Source organism: Zonotrichia leucophrys, chromosome 3, assembly GCF_028769735.1.
Source record: "Zonotrichia leucophrys gambelii isolate GWCS_2022_RI chromosome 3, RI_Zleu_2.0, whole genome shotgun sequence".
NCBI lineage: Eukaryota > Metazoa > Chordata > Aves > Passeriformes > Passerellidae > Zonotrichia > Zonotrichia leucophrys.
In genome coordinates this window covers 72,676,298-72,694,336 of record NC_088172.1, presented here as the reverse complement: position 1 = coordinate 72,694,336, position 18,039 = coordinate 72,676,298, and the positions used below count along the sequence as shown (strand labels likewise).

At 39.4% G+C, this 18,039-nt stretch overlaps 1 protein-coding gene across 1 annotated transcript; it reads left to right on the top strand.

Moving 5' to 3' along the window:
- The first annotated feature begins 1,857 nt into the window (after positions 1 to 1,857).
- On the top strand, positions 1,858 to 17,120 carry SLC30A6 (solute carrier family 30 member 6). The gene is made up of 14 exons (XM_064708786.1): positions 1,858 to 1,992; positions 4,453 to 4,539; positions 5,164 to 5,248; positions 6,293 to 6,335; positions 8,303 to 8,368; positions 8,766 to 8,846; positions 9,863 to 9,898; positions 10,716 to 10,810; positions 11,579 to 11,627; positions 13,417 to 13,536; positions 13,837 to 13,939; positions 14,241 to 14,288; positions 14,854 to 14,922; positions 15,914 to 17,120. The coding sequence occupies exons 1-14, from the start codon at positions 1,990 to 1,992 to the stop codon at positions 16,409 to 16,411; spliced, it is 1,383 nt and encodes a 460-aa protein (XP_064564856.1). The 5' UTR covers positions 1,858 to 1,989; the 3' UTR covers positions 16,412 to 17,120.
- Positions 17,121 to 18,039: the final 919 nt, after the last annotated feature.

Genomic DNA, 18,039 nt, shown 5'->3' with positions numbered 1-18,039 from the left:
GAAGACACTTCCTCAAGTGCAGTTTCTAATAACTAACTATTGGCCTCTTCTGGGAAGAAATACCCTGTGACATCAGATAAATCAAAAAGCTCAATACTATGTCAATAATGAAGGAACCAAACAACTTTGTGGAGCAAATTATATAGTGGTTCATCAGAGTTCTGATTTCCTCATTAAATTTGAATGGAGGCAGCAGCTGCAGTTTGAATTTCTTGCCTGTCATCCAGATTCTCTAAAGCACAAATCTATTTTCTGCAAATAGTTTCTAAAACTTCTTCCATACACTGGAAAAAAGTTTACTGATTACAGCCAAGGGTTTAGAATGAGGTCTGAGATGTTAAATATATCTTAAGGAGTACAATTACCTGATAAGTCTGATAGTGGTTCTTAATTAATCATACCCTAAGGACCACATATACTCAAAATCTAGAAAGTAAAAATGATTTTATCTTTTTTTTTCAATAATAACATCACATATCCTGGAGACAATACACACAATTGTGAAGCACTCCTGACTGTGAAGCAGATTAAAGACTGGCTTGTTCCTGGTTTAATTTGATGTACAGGCCTATCTCTCACCCACAGTCAGGTAAGTATTTTGGTAGGTTTTACAGAACGGGTGAGATGCAAAAAACATTTTAAACTATGGGTTCTGGAGAACTGAATGGACTCTTTAAAAGAACAAAAATTAAGGCAGTGTTACAAAAGGTTGTTTCAAGTTTCTTCCTAGGCACAATAATCTGTCTTAATAAAATATCTCACTTCGATTTTTATTCCTCTCTTTCTCACTTACTTTGCAAATAATAATAAATAATAAATAAGCTGTTTTGTGAATAAATCTTTAAGTACGTTCAATCCCATGCAAGTGCTTTGCAACACAATTTTTCCTAAGACCTATCCGAACTTCCACAATGACTTCTGTTCTGGATTTCGTTGTACTTCCCGTGCAAAGCGCTCCTGCCGTACGCGTTCCTTCTGACAGGAACTTCTGGGCGCAGTGCAGCCATCTGCTGGCCACCCAGCCCGGGGGATGGCTGTCCCCTTGTGTCCCGGAGCTCCAGAGCCTCGGCAGCGGTAGTCAGTGGCAGAATCCTCTCTCACAGTCCGCTTTGGATAGCTGCTGGCTCTGGGATGGGCTGGGCTGCGTGCGGATCGCTGCTCGGCGCTGCCGTGCTTCCAATGTTCATCATATTCAGAGAAACGAGAGCATGTTTAAGGATTTCAGCACACAACAAGTGACTAAATTTTCAACATAACTCCTGTAGTTTGGAGAGCTGCTGTCCTTTGGGGGTTTTGTTGTGGAAAAGAAATGCCTTTTGTAGGCTGTGTCCTGAGGGCCCTTAAGGCCGGGTACCGCGGCTGGCGGTGGGGACGCAAACCCATCCTTGTGGAATTGCTGTCGTGGAGTATCGTGACAGACTATGACAGACCTAGGACTACGACACCCTAAAGCTGTGCCATGGGAGGTTTAGGTTGAATAACTAGGAAGAATTTCTTCACAGAAAGGGTGGTTAGATACTGGAATGGCTGCCCGGGATGTGGTGGAGTCACCATCCCTGGAGGTGTTTAAAAGGAAACACTGGACGTGGCACCCAGTGCTACGGTCTAGTTGACATGGTGGTGTTTGATCACAGGCTGGACTGTGATGATCATAGGTCTGCGATGGCACCACCGTGGGAGCCCTTTTCCTTGGGCTCTCGCAGGTAGCGGGCAGATCAACGGCACCAGCGCGGGGAGGCGGCAGACAAGACCTTCATGTCCCGAGGCGGGCCTCCACCTCAGCACGCCGGGGAGGAGCGGGGGAAGGGCGGCCCGGGCCCCACATCCCGCGGGATCGGGATTGCGATCGGGACGGAGCCGCAGCCGGCTCCCGGCGGGCGCCGCTTCCGCCACGTGTCCCGCCGGGCCCGCTGGTTGCCGCGGCGACGGGAACCTCTCCCGCCCCTTCCGGCCTCGCATGGCGCCGTCTCTTCCGCTGCGGGGAGTAATATGGTGAGTGGCCCCTGCTGGGGGCAAGGAGGGAGGGGGAAGTAAAGTCGTGCGTGCAACAGGGCGTGCGGAGGCTGCTGGAAGCGCCCGCTCCCTCGTGGGGCGGCGGCGCCGCAGGGCGCCCGGGCAAGCGCGGCCCGGAGCGGGCCCGGGGGCAGCGCGGGTGTCGCTGCCCGTGCGGTGTTTGCTCCCCGGGGCTCTCCGCCCGTCCCTCGGGCGCCGGCACCGCGGGCAGGGCCCGGCCGGGAGCCGGGGCCGTGGGGGCTCCTGTGCCGGAGCTGCCTCTGGAATACCGGGCTGCGGTGTGAGCCTCGGAGTTCTCCTTCAGGGCACGTCGGTCAGGGAACTGGGACTCGCCGCAGGACAAACAGGTTATAGTGCGCTTGCTCCAGGTGTCGGGGCTGTCACTCTGTGGCTCTCTTCCCTAAGACGAAAACCCGATCCTTTGGGCACGACCGCCGCGTGTGCGCGTTCATCTGGGTGGCGAAATGTTCCCTTGTCGTGCTGAGCCCCGCTGGAGTGACTGGAGTGACATGGATATCCATGACAGGTGCTGTCACCTGTTGGGGCAGACAGCGCCGCTGGCTGCAGGAACACGCCTTGTGGAGCTCTTTTGGCACCTCAGGGGCTGGCTGCGGTCTGGGGCAGAAGCTCTGTGTGTAAGCTCTGGGTAGAACTGTGAGATCCAGGGATGCCTTCACGCCGAGGTACAACACGTGCTGAGCTGGAGCTTGTCCCGGGTGGGCTGGGGCCCGCCTGAGTTTGCACGGGTCCCCTGAGGCACAGAGTGCACAGCTCTGAGGCACGGCGTCCTTTGTAAACAGGGAGGTGTGGCACCGTGTGGCTGGGCAGCGCACGCAGTGCCAGCAGTGTGGGAAAGCAGTGGGTGTGAAGGTGACAAGGAGGGCTACGGGGATGTGAAGGGTCGGGAGGGGAAGCCGTGTGAGGAGTGGCTGAGGTGACTTGGTCTGTTCGGCCTCAGGAGACTGAGGGAGCCCCCAGTGCAGTTACACCTTCCTCATGGGGGGAACGGGAGGGACAGGCACTGATCTCTGCTCTGTGGTGCCCAGTGACAGGACCTGAGGGAATGGCCTGAAGTTGTTTATGAGGGAGGTTTAGGTTGGGTATCCGGAAAAGGTTCTTCACCCAGAGAGTGGTTGGGCCCTGGAACAGCTCCCCAGGGAAGGGGTCACAGCACAGCCTGACAGAGCTCAAGAAGTGTTTGAAGAATGCTCTCGGGTGCATGGTGTGACTCTTGGGGTGTCCTGTGCAGGGCCAGGAGCTGGACCTCTGTGATCTTTGTGGGTCCCTTCCAACTCAGGATATTCTGTCATTCTTTGTGATTCTGTAACACAGCAGCTTTCATAAGCAGGCTGTCCACTGCCTGTTAGAAAAGCTTTCTGAGGTGTTCTGGCAACTTGCACGTGTCTATTAAGAATTAAAATTATCATGTAATGATTTGCTAATAAAGAAAAGAGTAAGGGCCCATGTTTTGTCGCAAAGGAGCTAAACTTGGGATATGTAGTAGTGCTTAAAGTTTAATTCATGGCACCCTGGTATTTCTCAGATAATATGAAATGCAGCTGTGTTGACAAAGTCTGAAAGTTAATTGAATTTATTTTGGTGAAGAGCCCATTAGTATGTCCTTTTGCCTTCTGCTCGCAGCTAAGGTGTGATAGCTTAAAATCAAGCCTTATTTAATCTGGCCCCAAATTGGTGCAGTTGACAGAGTATGGTCTGTCATTACAAGTCCACAGATTTCTATTGCAAATCAGACGGGTTTTTCACATGGAAAGCTTACTTCTGTGTGGGCAGAGCAGAGCAGAGGACAACCAGAAGCTTGGACCCTCCGAGGAAAGGGAGACAAGTGTCATGGCAGATGAGTTTCTCTGGTGGTCTGCTCCCTGTCATGCTTGTAGGAGAGCCATGTAGCAGCCCTTTAGGTTAAGTCACAGCCAGGATTGTTGGTATGTTTCATTTTGTTACTGGCTTTGTGTTCACCACATCACCAGCATTGTTTTTACTTCTGTGGTGGGTTCTCCTTTATAGGTCTGTAAACAATATTTTTCTATTTAATACATCTATTGCCTTGGCGTGGGAAGTGTGCTTTGATGAAGAAAAATATTTGTGTTTTAAAAAACTGTCTTGTAGTAGTTTCATGTAAATAAAAGTTAAAACCCACTCTTTAAGTGATACTTTAGTGTCTCTTCCAGTAAAACTGAGTTCTGGATTATGTCTAAATGAAGCTTATTTCTAAGTAATTTGTCATTTCCTAATATAATAAACCATGTGAAATGGTTACCAAAATACTGAGTTTAAAGTTTGTGATATTTCTGATCAACAAAAAGTTCACCTGAGTCTTTGATACGATTGTGAAAATAGTTCATAAATGAAGATTTCCTTTTTGCTAATTTAAATTACGCTGTAAGTAAAGTTTTTAATTAAACTGTTGGTTTTTTTAAGGGGACAATACACCTGTTCCGCAAATCACAGAGATCATTGGTTGGAAAGTTAACACATGAATTTAGGTTGGTTGCAGCAGACAGAAGGGTAAGTATTGCTTAAAACAATCATAATTATAGTAAAAATACATTAGCTGTAGTAAGTTAAAATACACTATTAACTTAAGTATATTATGAAATTTTTTCTTTGAATTTTTCTAGCTGTGCTTAAAAATAATTTTTGAAGTTGTATTGCTTCTGTGCATTGTCCCTCTGAGTTTAGTGTTCTCCAGAACTTACATATTTATATCTGATGGGTTCAGTGGAACTGTAAACTGAATGTGTTCAGATGTTTTTGGGACCAAAATTTCAGCACAAATAAAGGAATCCATTAATATAAAGTTGCATAAGTTGATATTCAAAAGTCATTACAGCACACAGATGCTGTGTGCTGTAATAAAATGCAAATATTATAGATGGGTGGGGCTTTTTTTAGACAAAAAGGTATTTTAAGTATGGTGGCATTCATAAATGAGTTTTAAAATAATCTGTAAAGTTTAAAATAGATGAAGGGCTTGCCGTTCTGAAATGAGTGGTGAATTTTTGGGAGGGAGGAGAAGCCAGTTCTGTTTGCATGACCAAGTACTGCAATATTGTTTTTTAAGACCAGATAGATATATTTCTGTCTTGTAAATTTTGGAAGGTGTAAATACATATTTATTCTCATCAACAGTCCTGGAAGATTTTACTGTTTGGTGCTATAAATTTAATATGTATTGGCTTCCTGCTCATGTGGTGCAGCTCTACAAACAGCATAGGTAGGTGGCTCTCACGTACTGAAACTACAACAAACTGCTTTGTGTTTCTTAGCTTGTGGAGCTCCAGCTGACTGAAAAGCCAAATCCAGTACTTAATGGAGTTAGAGGTTTGCACAGCCAGGTTCCGAAAGTGCTTCCTTTTGATTTGCCACAGTCAGCTTAGAAAATCAGCAATTTTCACAGACACGTTTGGATGGGTGGAAGTCCTTCAAAGTTTGCAGTTTTTCAGTCCTGCTGGTCATTTGCTTCCTGCAGTAGCTTCTTCATCTTTAAGACTGAAAACAAGTAGGCTTTTGAGTGACTAGTCCTCAAACCTGTTCTGTGTATCAGTAGCACCAGTGACATGCAGAGTCCCTTGCTTGCAGTTGAACGAGGGTGTTTGTAGTGTGGAAAAGGCTTAAGACTTCTTTGCTTCCAAGGAATGCTCAGCAGTAGCCAAAACACTGGAGTGGTTCCAGCACCTCTGTAGCTGCTGCTGCAAAGCACAGCACTGTGAGAGCTGCTGGGGAAATGAGCTCCAGATCAGCCAGACCCAGTGCAGTTCTGGGTGCCTTCTGCTTTTGGACAGGGGCTTCAATGGGCTTCCCATCACCTGCACTGGGAATAGAGTGCTGGTTTAGTTTTTCATTTTTGGTGCAGGTTTTCTTGCAGTTTCAAGATAGGTTAGGGATGCAAAACAAGTAAAATATTCAGTTCAACCTACTTTTCACTGGAATAACACACATAAGAGATCTCTTACTTTGGTAAGTGATGTGTTTCTGGAAGATCTGACTTTCCAGTACCTAAATTCCTTGTCACAACTTAGTCACAAATGTGATAGCTGTTGTGTCTGGGTGCGGTAGTTGAATTAGGATTGCCATAATGAGCCTGCTTATGACATTAAATATATTGGTGTCTTTAGAATAACAGAGACTTGCTCTGTCAGTAGGGGCAGTTTATGTAGGTAGAAGACTGGAAAGAGCTGCACAAAAGGGACTTGGAATATAAGTGGTTTTTGCATTGAAAAATCAAGTATTAAATTTTAACATTTACTTTTCTTTACAGCTTTAACTGCTTACACATATTTGACAATCTTTGACCTTTTCAGGTGAGTTTTTTCCCATTTTGTCATACTCTTCATTTTGTCTGTATATTTCTATACATTTAAAATTTACTTACAGGTTCAAAGACATGTAACTTATTCATCAGTATAGAAACAGTCATTGGTTTAAATATAGCTTAAATGAGTATAAAATTGCACACAATAAATATATTGTATTTGTCTGTTTATTAGATGTATTGAGAATGACCATAGCTATATTGAGAATGACTAGTAACTGATCAGTTCAGTCATGGATTTCTCTGTGCAGATGTGTGACAACACAATATGGTACAAAACTGTTGTCCGGTTGTTCTCTCAGAACATTTTCCTAATGCCATGGTCACTGATTGTGAAGCAACCCTCAGTTTTAACATCAGGAAACAAGAAGCATGTCATTCTATTTCAAAAATGTTTCACAAGCTAGATACCAAGTATTCTGCACATAAGGTCATTAGATATTTACAGTATTTTTCTTGTATTCTAAGAAAATTATATTAAAACAACTTTTAGTATGACAGTTCTGAACACTTTTGCTAATATTGATAATACAGACATGAAATATATTCAGTTCTAAGATACAGAATGGTAGCGGTGGTTGGGAAATAAAATGTAGATATTTTAAAAATATTAGCCTACATTACCTTCCTTGCTATCTCACTATCTTATAAAAGAGTCATACATATATCCATTACCTACTATAACTTATCTGACTTCCAGTAAAACATTCATAAATTACATCAGCAAACATGCAGAAACAAAAATGACTTGCTGGGGTAGGCACAAAAAAAAATGATCTGTGACTGCATTAGCATTAGGATTTAACTCTAATGAATCTTGCCTTTCTCTGAGAATTTTGTATCTACTGAATTTTTGTCGTCTTGCTCAAAATACCTTTTTCACATTGGGGAAATTGGGGAAAGTGTTGATATTGTACTTCCCATTTGTATGGAATTCTTTTTTCTTTTAATTTTAGAAGAAGGTGGAACAACCCTAGGCACTCCTGTCTTAGGTTAATTAGGGGTTGGACTAGAAAATTATTCTAACTCACAGCAATCTCTTTCAAGAATTTTGATTTGCTGTAAGGGAGAACAATGCTCAGTAATTCTGCTGCAAAAATCATTTTCTGCTTCTTTTCTTTCTGTCATTGCCTGGTTGCATATTATAGTCTCACTGAGAATATGAGTTTTGTATAAAATCAAGTTGTGAGGATGTGATTGTTCATCAGTTATAGGGATGCATTCTTGATCCAGTCTGATTTAACATTGTTATTAATCACAAAAGGACTGCATGAAAGCACAGATGGCACTGAATCTATGTGGATTCCAGTTGAAAAAATTATCCTGTAGAGAAAAAATTGTTCAATAGAGGAAAAATAGGCAGAGGAAACTGTACTCATCCTTGAAACATTCTAACTACTACCATGGAGATTCCAAAATAATTGGAATTCTAGATGTTCAGTATGAGAGAAAAATTTGGACAGAAGATATCAAGAGAGACCTGTGGCTGTCAGTGAATGGGCAGCTAGATTAGAACTCGTGTAGGTGAATGCAGCCAAAGAAAGTTCATCTGTTTTGACTGTGGACAAATTACATAGAGAAATTACACTGTGGAAAAGAAAGGCAATACTTGGTGTGGCCTCAGACTTTAGAGTATCAAATCTAATTCATGGTATAGCTCTAAAAGAAAACTTTAATGGAGAGATTTCTTGGCTTTTTCATTCGCTCTTCTGTCTTGCTTATCAGCTTCTTCTCATGTAAGCAGCATTTCTCAGGTTACAGCATTTCTAGGCAAGTTCAGAAAGCACATGAGGAGCATTCAGAACATCACTGGGATAGTGATGGAGGTTGAGTTCATGACAAGATGTGGCTGTGTTTGTATGTTGAGTTCTGGTGGCTCAAGTGTGTATTTGTAGATTTTGCAGTTTGTAAAGGCTGCTGTTACTTATCACAGTCTAATTTCCCCCTTTTTTTCAGTTTGATAACATGTCTAATAAGCTACTGGGTAATGATGAAGAAACCCAGCCCAATCTATTCATTTGGGTAAGTACTAATGACAAGATACAGTGTTTGATAATACAGCATTTTGTACATTGCTCACTGTCATTGCCTGGATCCCTGAACAGCCATCAGTAATACTCTGTGTGTGAAAGAGCCTAAAAGTGAAGGCCAAGGCTTACTGTAAAGAACAATTACAGAGTAGGGGATGGACAGGAAGAAGAATTAAGAAATGCTGAATTTTAAGTGTCTCTGATGAGTGGAGTGTTAAAAGAAACTGAAAATTATGACTATTCCATAAGACTTTCAGTTTCTTCCCATCTGTCTGCTGTTGAATGAATTGGAAAAAGTAGGTATATCCTGCTGGTTCTTGCACAGAAAAGATTCTATTGGATGCATTGTTCAATGTTCAGTGTTTCTAAACTTAATTCTCAAATTTCAGGTTTGAAAGGTTTGAAGTTCTAGCTGTATTTGCGTCTACCGTTCTGGCACAGCTTGGTGCTCTTTTTATACTGAAAGAAAGGTAGGGTTATGTATGTTTTCTTTCATTTTATAACATATGAAGATATAGTCCAGATCAACTAAAAGCACCTGTATTCTATGAGTACTGTATTTAAAGAGATACTTTAGAAAAAACTTAAAAGATATTAAAAAAATATTGCTAAACCTTACTGCTTGCTTTGCATTTACTACACTACATGTAGGCTTTAGATGTAAAGATGGGAATTTATAAATGTTTTTAAAAAGCTTTTCTAGGGAAAGATTTAATGGTTTTAAGAATACTTTTTCCAAAGGTTGTGTCATTAATTTAATGCATTTCCTTATGCATCTTGACTATCATAAGCTCCTGAACAAATAGTTTTTTTGGTTTTACTTCTGTTGCTTTTTGAAGTCAAAGCAGCTTCATAATATATCAAGGAGCTGAATGTTTGTAGCATCAACTTCTTCACTCCCTCAAAGCTTGCTCAAGTATTAATTTGCCATACCATGTATGCTTGGGAGCATTTCTATTTCAGGAGGCTAGCCTAAAACATTATTCTTGTTTTTAAAGATGAAGAGGCTTTTGTTAACATCTGGAATTTAAAACTGCAACAATATACCTTCCCTTATTTTATTCAAGTGCTCTATTTTCTGTGTAAAGGGCTCTATTAACAACATAGCAACTTTATACTATAAGGTCAATGTATTGAAGTGACAATCCACTGGAATGAATCACCCTTTGTCAAAACTTCCAAGTTTTCCAACATCAATTTTAGGAAATTCCGCAAACTTAGCAAGTTTATCATATAGGCAGCATTCATGGTAGCTGGCACAGTTTGGAAATATTTGGGCAGTCTAAATCACATCTGCTTTGATTCAGTGTTAAATGCTTTCTTTGCTTATAAGAGTTGCTGTGTTTATTTAAGCAATCCAATTTTTTGCAGTACTTTATCTATCAGTTTTTGTTTATGAATGGCAGCTAATGCTAAGGAACTGTAAAAACATGCTTCAGGTGTCAAGGCTTTACTGTATAACTCAGATTTTCAATTATTCTTGTAGTGCGGAGCGGTTTCTGGAGCAGCCTGAGATACACACGTAAGAAATTATTTTGGCATGTAACATGTGTTGTTGTCCTTCTATGTTTCTAATTCATATCTAGCATATATTGTTTATGCAAGTACTTTCAGTACCAAATTGCTTTTGGTGCCTTGGCATTTGTTTCAAACCATGTGCAGGCTATACTGCAAACAGTTCTTTTCAAGGTACAATTGAAATTTAATGCTCATGTTATATCAAATAGTGATCTAACTGCACATTGCTGCTTTTCATAGTTCAGTTCCTTTTCTTCTTGTGGCCTCTTGGAAGGCCTGGTATGTGGGGGGAAGGATGCTGTGGTCACCAGGGAACTGAAGGTTTTGCAAAGAGGGTTCAGACTATGAAGACCACAGGGAGAGGAAAAGAAAGTGTTAAGGGGCAAAGGAAGGGGATGTGGGATGTATGATGAAGTAGTTCTAGAAGAAGGCTGGGGGTATATGGCATAATTCCATAGAAAGCTAAGTTTCTTAGCTGTGCTGCTGAGGGAACAATGTGTTTGTATCTTCAGAGGGCAAATATATATATGTGTGTGTGTGTGTGTGTGTGTGTGTGTGTGTGCAAATATGCAATTGGTTAAGAGCTGTTACTCAACATTATGAGCGTTGTGTGATAACAATAAAGTACGAAGTTCAGTGATCTGGTATAACCCTTACAATGATTATGCACTGCTGGTTATTAAGTGTTACACTAGTTTATCCTGCTGGTTTTCAGCCTCAGTAAACACCAAACAAAATATTTTGATAGTGTTATTGGTAGTTACAGCTTGATGATGTTCTGTGATGATGAGAAATTAAGACACCTTTTTTCCCCTCCCTAGGGGACGACTCCTGGTTGGTACTTTCGTGGCTCTCTTTTTCAACTTATTTACAATGCTTTCCATTAAGAATAAGCCTTTTGCTTATGTCTCTGAAGGTATGTGATAAATTAGACTGTAACAAGAATTGAGCAAAAAATGTTAATGTTTCTATTTTTATCAAGATATAACTTGTCTGGTAACCTCCTTAACTAGTGGTTGTATATTACTGTTACCTCTGTTAATGTAACTTTGTACAGTAGAATTGCCATCTGATTTTCAACTCCACTTTGCTTATAAGGCTCTGAGTAGTCTGAGGTAATTAATATGATATTATTTTAATGCTGCAGTATCCTTTATTTTCAATTTTTTGAATGCAACCAGTGAAGGTCATGTGACAGATACCAGAACTTTCAACACATTTTATTGATGTATTAATAGATTAAAATATAAGTTAATGCAATAGTTCTTTTTTCCTTTTCATTGGTAAATGAATAGCTCTTTTACCTTTTTCATTGTGAAATAGGTTTGCACTCATTCCTGCAACTGTAAATTGTTCTGTTGTAATTGTCCTGTAAATTGTCCATAGTTAGAAATATCTATTATTACACTAAATTATATAAAAGATAATGGTTATAGCCTACAATTATATTTGTATTTAATCAGTTCAGATTATTATGAGAGATGGATTTTGTACTTGCTGCCTGGAAAAGACAGATTTGGGTCTTTTTTCAAGTGCCAGGGTATCTGTGGAGATATATTTACTCATTCACACTGTATTTATTGAATTCTTCCCTTAAAATAAAACTTGTGTGTACTTTAAAATGTAATAACTTTAAAGTGGTACTTAAAATTGTGGTAACTTCATTACCTTCTTTCTTTTGCAGCTGCCAGCACAAGTTGGCTTCAGGAACATGTTGCAGATCTTAGTAGAAGGTGAAGCTTTATATTGTTTTCAAAATCATTAGCTTCTGGAAGGCAGTGTTGGTTTTGTTTGTATAATAACGTTTTGGAGAGATATTGAGGCATAAACTTGTATTAGAGCTTTTGAAATAGCTTTACCTACTGCAGGTCTCATACATGAACTCTGGAGCAAACATTGTCTCCCATATATACCAGATACATCAATCTAACAGAAATACATATTTCTGGGTATCTTTTCTTTTGAATATGTATGTTCAGTACATTGCATGTGATTCTCTTTGGGTGAGAATAGGAAAACTAGCATTGTCCTGTACATACTCAAACTGCATTTCACAACATGCATTACCAAGTGATATATTTTGTAATAATTTATGTTTATTTACTTTGTGGGCTGAACAAATGTTTCAGATGGTTGAGTTTAAATGTGATATATGAAACAGGTTACTCACTGAACCATAGCTATGGAAACTCCTCACCTGTCCAACAGGAATCTGGAAAGTCTATGTCTTTCAGGGATATAAGCAGTGTTGTTCATTCATCTTGTCTGTTAACTCTCGTGTTTGTATTGGATATCTGAATGCAAGATAACATTGTTTGCAAATAGTTTTGTCAGATGTCAGGGAAGTTTATTTTAATCCATACATGTTTTTTCCAACTATCTGTCAGTATCAAAAGAAAAATGTTAAACCAAGTCGTGAAACATGTGAAGTATGCTTCAAAACCCATCTGTTTCTGCATCTCGTGATCTTTTTCACAGTTAAGGAGAGCAGAGAATGCTGACTTGGTAACAGAAGACTTGATTTTATATGGGTGTAAGATGTTACATCATCAGAACCAAAATCTGTGAAATAGTTTTGGAAGACTAATAATTAGGTTTCCAAGTTTAAAAAAAAAAAAAAGATAAAAGTTGGATACCAATCACAGATAGTTCCACAACTTCCCTTTTATCAGTGTAGAAACACAGTTTTAAGGGGAGGGATGCTGATGGATAACTTGGAGTCCCAGATCAAGAGTAGTATTATTTCTACTGGGTTTTGAGATAACCTGTATAGAGTTAAGCCAATATGAGTGAAACCCCATTGAATTAGTATGTATACAGCTATTTTAGATGTGCTATGTGAAGCAGTGCTGATTTAAAAATATCTGCACCTGTATATAATTATGTTAATTAAAATTCTTAGAGAAGCAGGCCAGCACATGATGTCTAAACATAAGTTGGCTTTAACCATAGCAACAAAATATTTCATGTTGTCTTTGCCTTGAAATTTTCCAGGACGTGACATGCACTAACATTCACTGGAAAGTACAGAAACTCATTTCTCTCTTCATACTCCTGTTGACAGGAAATAGCTATAAATATGTCATTTTCCCAGCATTCCCTCATGCATTTTTTTGGTCTCCTCTTATTCAACTAGCTGGTCTTCTTCCTCTTTTGAGACTCCATGAATTAGTTAGCTTTGACTTTAGGACACTTTGGCACACCAAGGTGGCACATGGATTGAAGACAGGTGATACTCAAATCTCTCACTGTGTACATCTCTGTAATACCAGTATTGAAGCCATGAAGCACTTGTGTTGCAGACAGCTGATACAGCTATATCACAGAGTTGTGTTCCCAGAAAAAAACACTTAATTAATTTCTGCTGACAGCAGCTGATTTAGTGGGGCCTTTACAGTGCTCGTCATGTGCTATGACAGCAAGGTGTGTTAGAAGTTAAATACTAAATGATGGGTGTACTTTTGGAATTTCAAAGAAGTGATGAAGAGCTGGCTGACAGCTGCTTTTTCTGTTTTGTTGCAGTATTTGTGGAATCATCCCAGGATTGAGTAGCATCTTTCTGCCACGGATGAACCCTTTTGTCTTGATTGATATTGCTGGAGCTCTGGCTCTTTGCATTACATACATGCTCATTGAAATCAAGTATGTGCAGTTGGTGTTTTAAAACAGTAGCTCTTTTTGTATCCAGTCTGTGGGAAAATACATTTTTTGCATGAGAGGAATGATCTGATGTAGAGCTGCATTTTGTATGAATGACATTGCAACTCTGTGAATGCATCTGTCTGCTATCCAAGATGAATGAGAGTTGAAATGAGATTAGCATATGTAAAATTTTGTAAGTGTATATAATTTAAAAGAATGAAAAACTAATCATAAGTAAGTTGTTCTGCCTCTCAAAAACATAAATACCAGCATTTTTTTAAAATTGCTCTTTCTCCCTAGCAATTATTTTGCTGTGGACACAGCCTCTGCTATAGCAATTGCTTTGATGACATTTGGTACCATGTATCCCATGAGTGTCTACAGTGGGAAAGTTCTACTCCAGGTAAGGCAGCCTCACAAATCAACAGATTTTCTGGTTTTGGTTTGGTTAAATGGCCTCATCAAAAAAAAAAATAAATAAAACCCTTGAAATCTGTTTTAAGCTTGTTGATAGGAAGTGTTCCCATGGGAATTTGTGATGTGCTGCAGGAATATTAAAGGTTGTGCAAATATGCATCACAGAGTCATAAGAATTTGATGAAAATGCCATTGTGTGGGTAGACCAGACTTAAAGGCTCTCTTACTTGAACAGGGCCAGTTAATCTTTATTTAACTTGTATTTTCTTTTCTTCTTCTTTTTGAAGACAACCCCACCTCATGTGATTGGCCAGTTAGATAAACTTCTTAGAGAGGTAAGTCAGTATAATACACAGCACAGTGTGTACAGCTAATGAGCATTCAGGAATGTGAAGAATTCTTCTGACTAGTCCAAGAAGTTTGCTAAAAATATTTTTTAATATTTTTTTAGCTGCATGTAGAAAATAGGAATCTTGTTTTCCAAGATGAATAGTGTCTTTTAGGTATCTGGAACAAATCTGTCTAAGTAGTGCAGGCTGTTTTTATTTAAATTTTAGCTACTATTTGAAGTGGTTTACAAATGTGAGTTGAAGGAGGAAAAGGAGTACAGGCAGCTGTTGAATTACAGCATATCAAGTTGAGAACATACTTCAGTTTGGCAGCAAGAATTACTTGAAATAGGTTCCTTAAAACTTTTTTGATGGATTTGGATGTTTAAGGGTAGCAAAAGTGCGATAGATAAGCATTGGTGACATTGACAGACATCATTGTTCTCCGTATGGAACTTTTATTTCACTACTGAAAATTATTTGTTATTTAGTTATGTATAAAAATACATTTCTAAAGGGATTTGAAGCTTCTAATTTATTTTCATATTTATGGATGTTTGTGTAAAATTAGGTTTCAACTTTGGATGGTGTGTTGGAAGTTCGAAATGAGCACTTCTGGACGTTAGGTTTTGGCACTTTGGTAAGTTATGCCTTTATTATCTTCCTAGCCTTTGTTTTCAGATACTACTTGAATTTTTTAATTTACATAAAGATATTTCTTCTGAAATACTAACTGTAAAAAAATTTGATGGAGTCAATACTCAGTCCATGTGCTTTATTGCAAAACTTCTCTTCCTCTGTCATTTTTTAAAGCTTTGTTGTTGGTTAATGTTATTAATGTATACTGCAGTTCTGGCTTAATGCATACATTTTTGCAACTGTAGAATTTCTTTCATATTTTGGAGTGAAGAAAATGACAAACAATGGAAAAAACATTTTTTTAAACAGTGTAAATTGTCTCGGAAGAGAGAAAGAACTGTTACCCTTCAAGCACCAAAGCTCTACAATAGACAGTAGAATCATATGTTTTCAACATTTCTAGGGGAGAAGGTAGAGCAAAATAATTACAGTTGTGTACCAATAATTCTGTAAGCTTAAAGAAATGAATGGGTGTTTTTTATGATACAGAATGATCACTCAGAACTTGATTATTCCTAAACTGATGCAGGTATTTTGTGACAGCTGGAAAATTAAGACTCTTAGAATATTTCTTCACTGGTTTCTTCCAGTATGCTGCCCTTCTTAAAACAACAAAAAAGGCATCTGTTCTCTATGTCTGATGTAAAAACAGCTTTCAGTTTACTGTTCTGCCACTTACATTTGCATTTTGTTCTTTTGAGCCATTTTTCTCCCCCAGTTGTTGCCTTTCCTGCCAACACATGTTGTAGTGTGTAGGTTGGTTCTAAGACTCGCTTTTCCTGAGTGATGATCTTGCTGTGTTCATAAGAGAGCAGCACTTTAGGAAAGATCAGAATGTATCCTGTAATAAGTTCCTTAATTTAGTCAGTAGTTTCCACTGCAAAAGGTCTTTGTGTAGTTCTCTGCAGGATGATTTGCCTTTTCTTGAGTGCATGTGGGGAATCTTTATTGGAGTCATAATTAACAGCCAACTTGTTTTTATCACTTTCTAGGCTGGATCGGTCCATGTCCGAATTCGGAGAGATGCAAATGAGCAAATGGTCCTTGCCCATGTCACTAACAGATTATACACATTGGTCTCTACCTTGACTGTTCAGATTTTCAAAGATGACTGGATCAGACCTACCTTATCATCTGTGCCTATTGCAAACAACATTCTGAACCTTTCGGATCATCACGTTATTCCAATGCCGTCTTTGAAAGCTGCTGACAATTTGAGCCCTGTTACCTCCACTCCAGCTAAGCCCAGCATTCCACCACCAGAATTTTCTTTTAACACACCAGGCAAAAATGTGAGTCCAGTCATCCTTCTAAACACTCAGACAAAGCCCTATGGATTGGGCTTTAATCATGGATCTGCACCCTACAGCAGTGTACTCAGTCAAGGACTTGCAATACCGGGAATTGGAGCAGCTCAAGGATTCAGAACTGGTTTTGCAAATGTGCCAGGCAGATATGGAACAAACGCTCGTGGTCAGCCCCGACCATAATAAACACCATTATTTATTATACTTAAGGGTATTGACTTAATTATTTTATTACCCAATTTTTATGAACATTTGGAATGTCACATCATTCTGAATGGCTGGGAACAAGTGCATTGTTCATATTCATGAAGTGGTTTAAAAGCAGTTTTTTCCTTCGCATCAGCAGTAGCCTGTGTAATGCCACAGATATTTTGCAGATTTACAGTACTTTACAAGTAGTTTTTATAGGGTGTCTATTTCTATTCATCTTTTTTATCCACTTTTCTTCATTTATCCAAGAATGTATTGAGATGCAGCACAACTCCATAAGAGAATGAAATTGTGACCAGGTAGCATTTTTTTTCCTGATGAAAATTACTGAATGCTGAATAGCAGAGTGTAGGAAATGGCAGAAACACAAGTCCCAATTTTCAGACATGTTTGATTGCTGTATTAAGCCATGTTTGGGCCAAATCACAATTAGGTTTTGGTTGCAAAAATCCATCAATATTCATGTTGTGGCCATTGTGAAAGCAATCTGGCAGTTCAGGTTGTAATTGATTTTGTGATACCGTGTTTTTACATTTTTATTGATGCTTTTATAGAAATTCAGATGGTTCAGCAACCATTTTCTAGTTGTAAGTATTCCATACTCATCTCTGATATTTCTTACTTTTTGGTTTAACTGCAAAATTATTTAGCAATATACTGGGAAATAAAATACTTAAAACTTAAGATTTTACAAGCACCTCTTTTTTACCCTATTAAGGATGCAGAACAGATGACTGTTGTTTCTGAAACCAGTATTTCATTTTTGACTATGGGGAGTATTCTATGATTTGATTGTGACTTTGTATTTTCCTCTTTGTATTTTTTAACAGTTCCAGGGGGAAAAGTAATTTATTTATATTCCTGGTTTAAATCCAGAGTACAGGTCAGTGATCACTGAGAGTTCATAGTCACTGCTGGAGTGCTTAACCTTTGGGGCACATTTGGAACAAGACCGCTTGTGCTTTTGCATTACTGTTCTACTGTACATTGAGCTGTCTGCATTTCTGCAGGGCCTTTCTCAGAGAGCTCTTCCCTCCCTCTCATTGCTGTCTTTTCCTTCTCTGCTCTGAGAACAGGGAAAGGCCTTTTAGAAATACTTCAGGGTTTTTTTCTGTTCCCCTGTGCAGTATCTACATTACAATTGCCCCTCTGCACATTCTTCTGCATTTCTTGGCTGTCTAGGAATGGGTTGTTCATTCCTGTTGTTCCACTTGCAACTCAGGGTGCTACGTATTGGCTTCCACCTTGTTCATCTGTGTGCTAAGTCAGTGACTCCACTTCTGTGAGGTGGTTACATGGAGCTGTAGTATCTCAGGGATTCCAAAGATACTATGTTACCTGAAGATAATTGCTTTGATGAAGAAATCTTTCTTATGTAGATCTGAGTGGAGAAAACAACGTTCATTTTAATTTTAAAGATGTGTGGCCTCTTCACTGGCTGAGGACTTAATTTTCTTTTTCTGTGTAAGAATATTTCTATTTTTCTCCCCTCTCCATGACCTGTGTTTCTTGAGCCAGTGCTTGGAGGAGGGAGTCATTCTTGCAAAAGCAAGGTGACATTCTGCATGATGGAGATGTGTCTTTTGGGGATGTTTCAGGCT

Coding starts and splice junctions, on each gene's coding strand:
- SLC30A6 (XM_064708786.1), top strand. Junction 6,336..8,302: donor ACAATCTTTGACCTTTTCAG/GTGAGTTTTTTC, acceptor CCTTTTTTTCAG/TTTGATAACATGTCTAATAA. Junction 14,923..15,913: donor CGTTAGGTTTTGGCACTTTG/GTAAGTTATGCC, acceptor ATCACTTTCTAG/GCTGGATCGGTCCATGTCCG.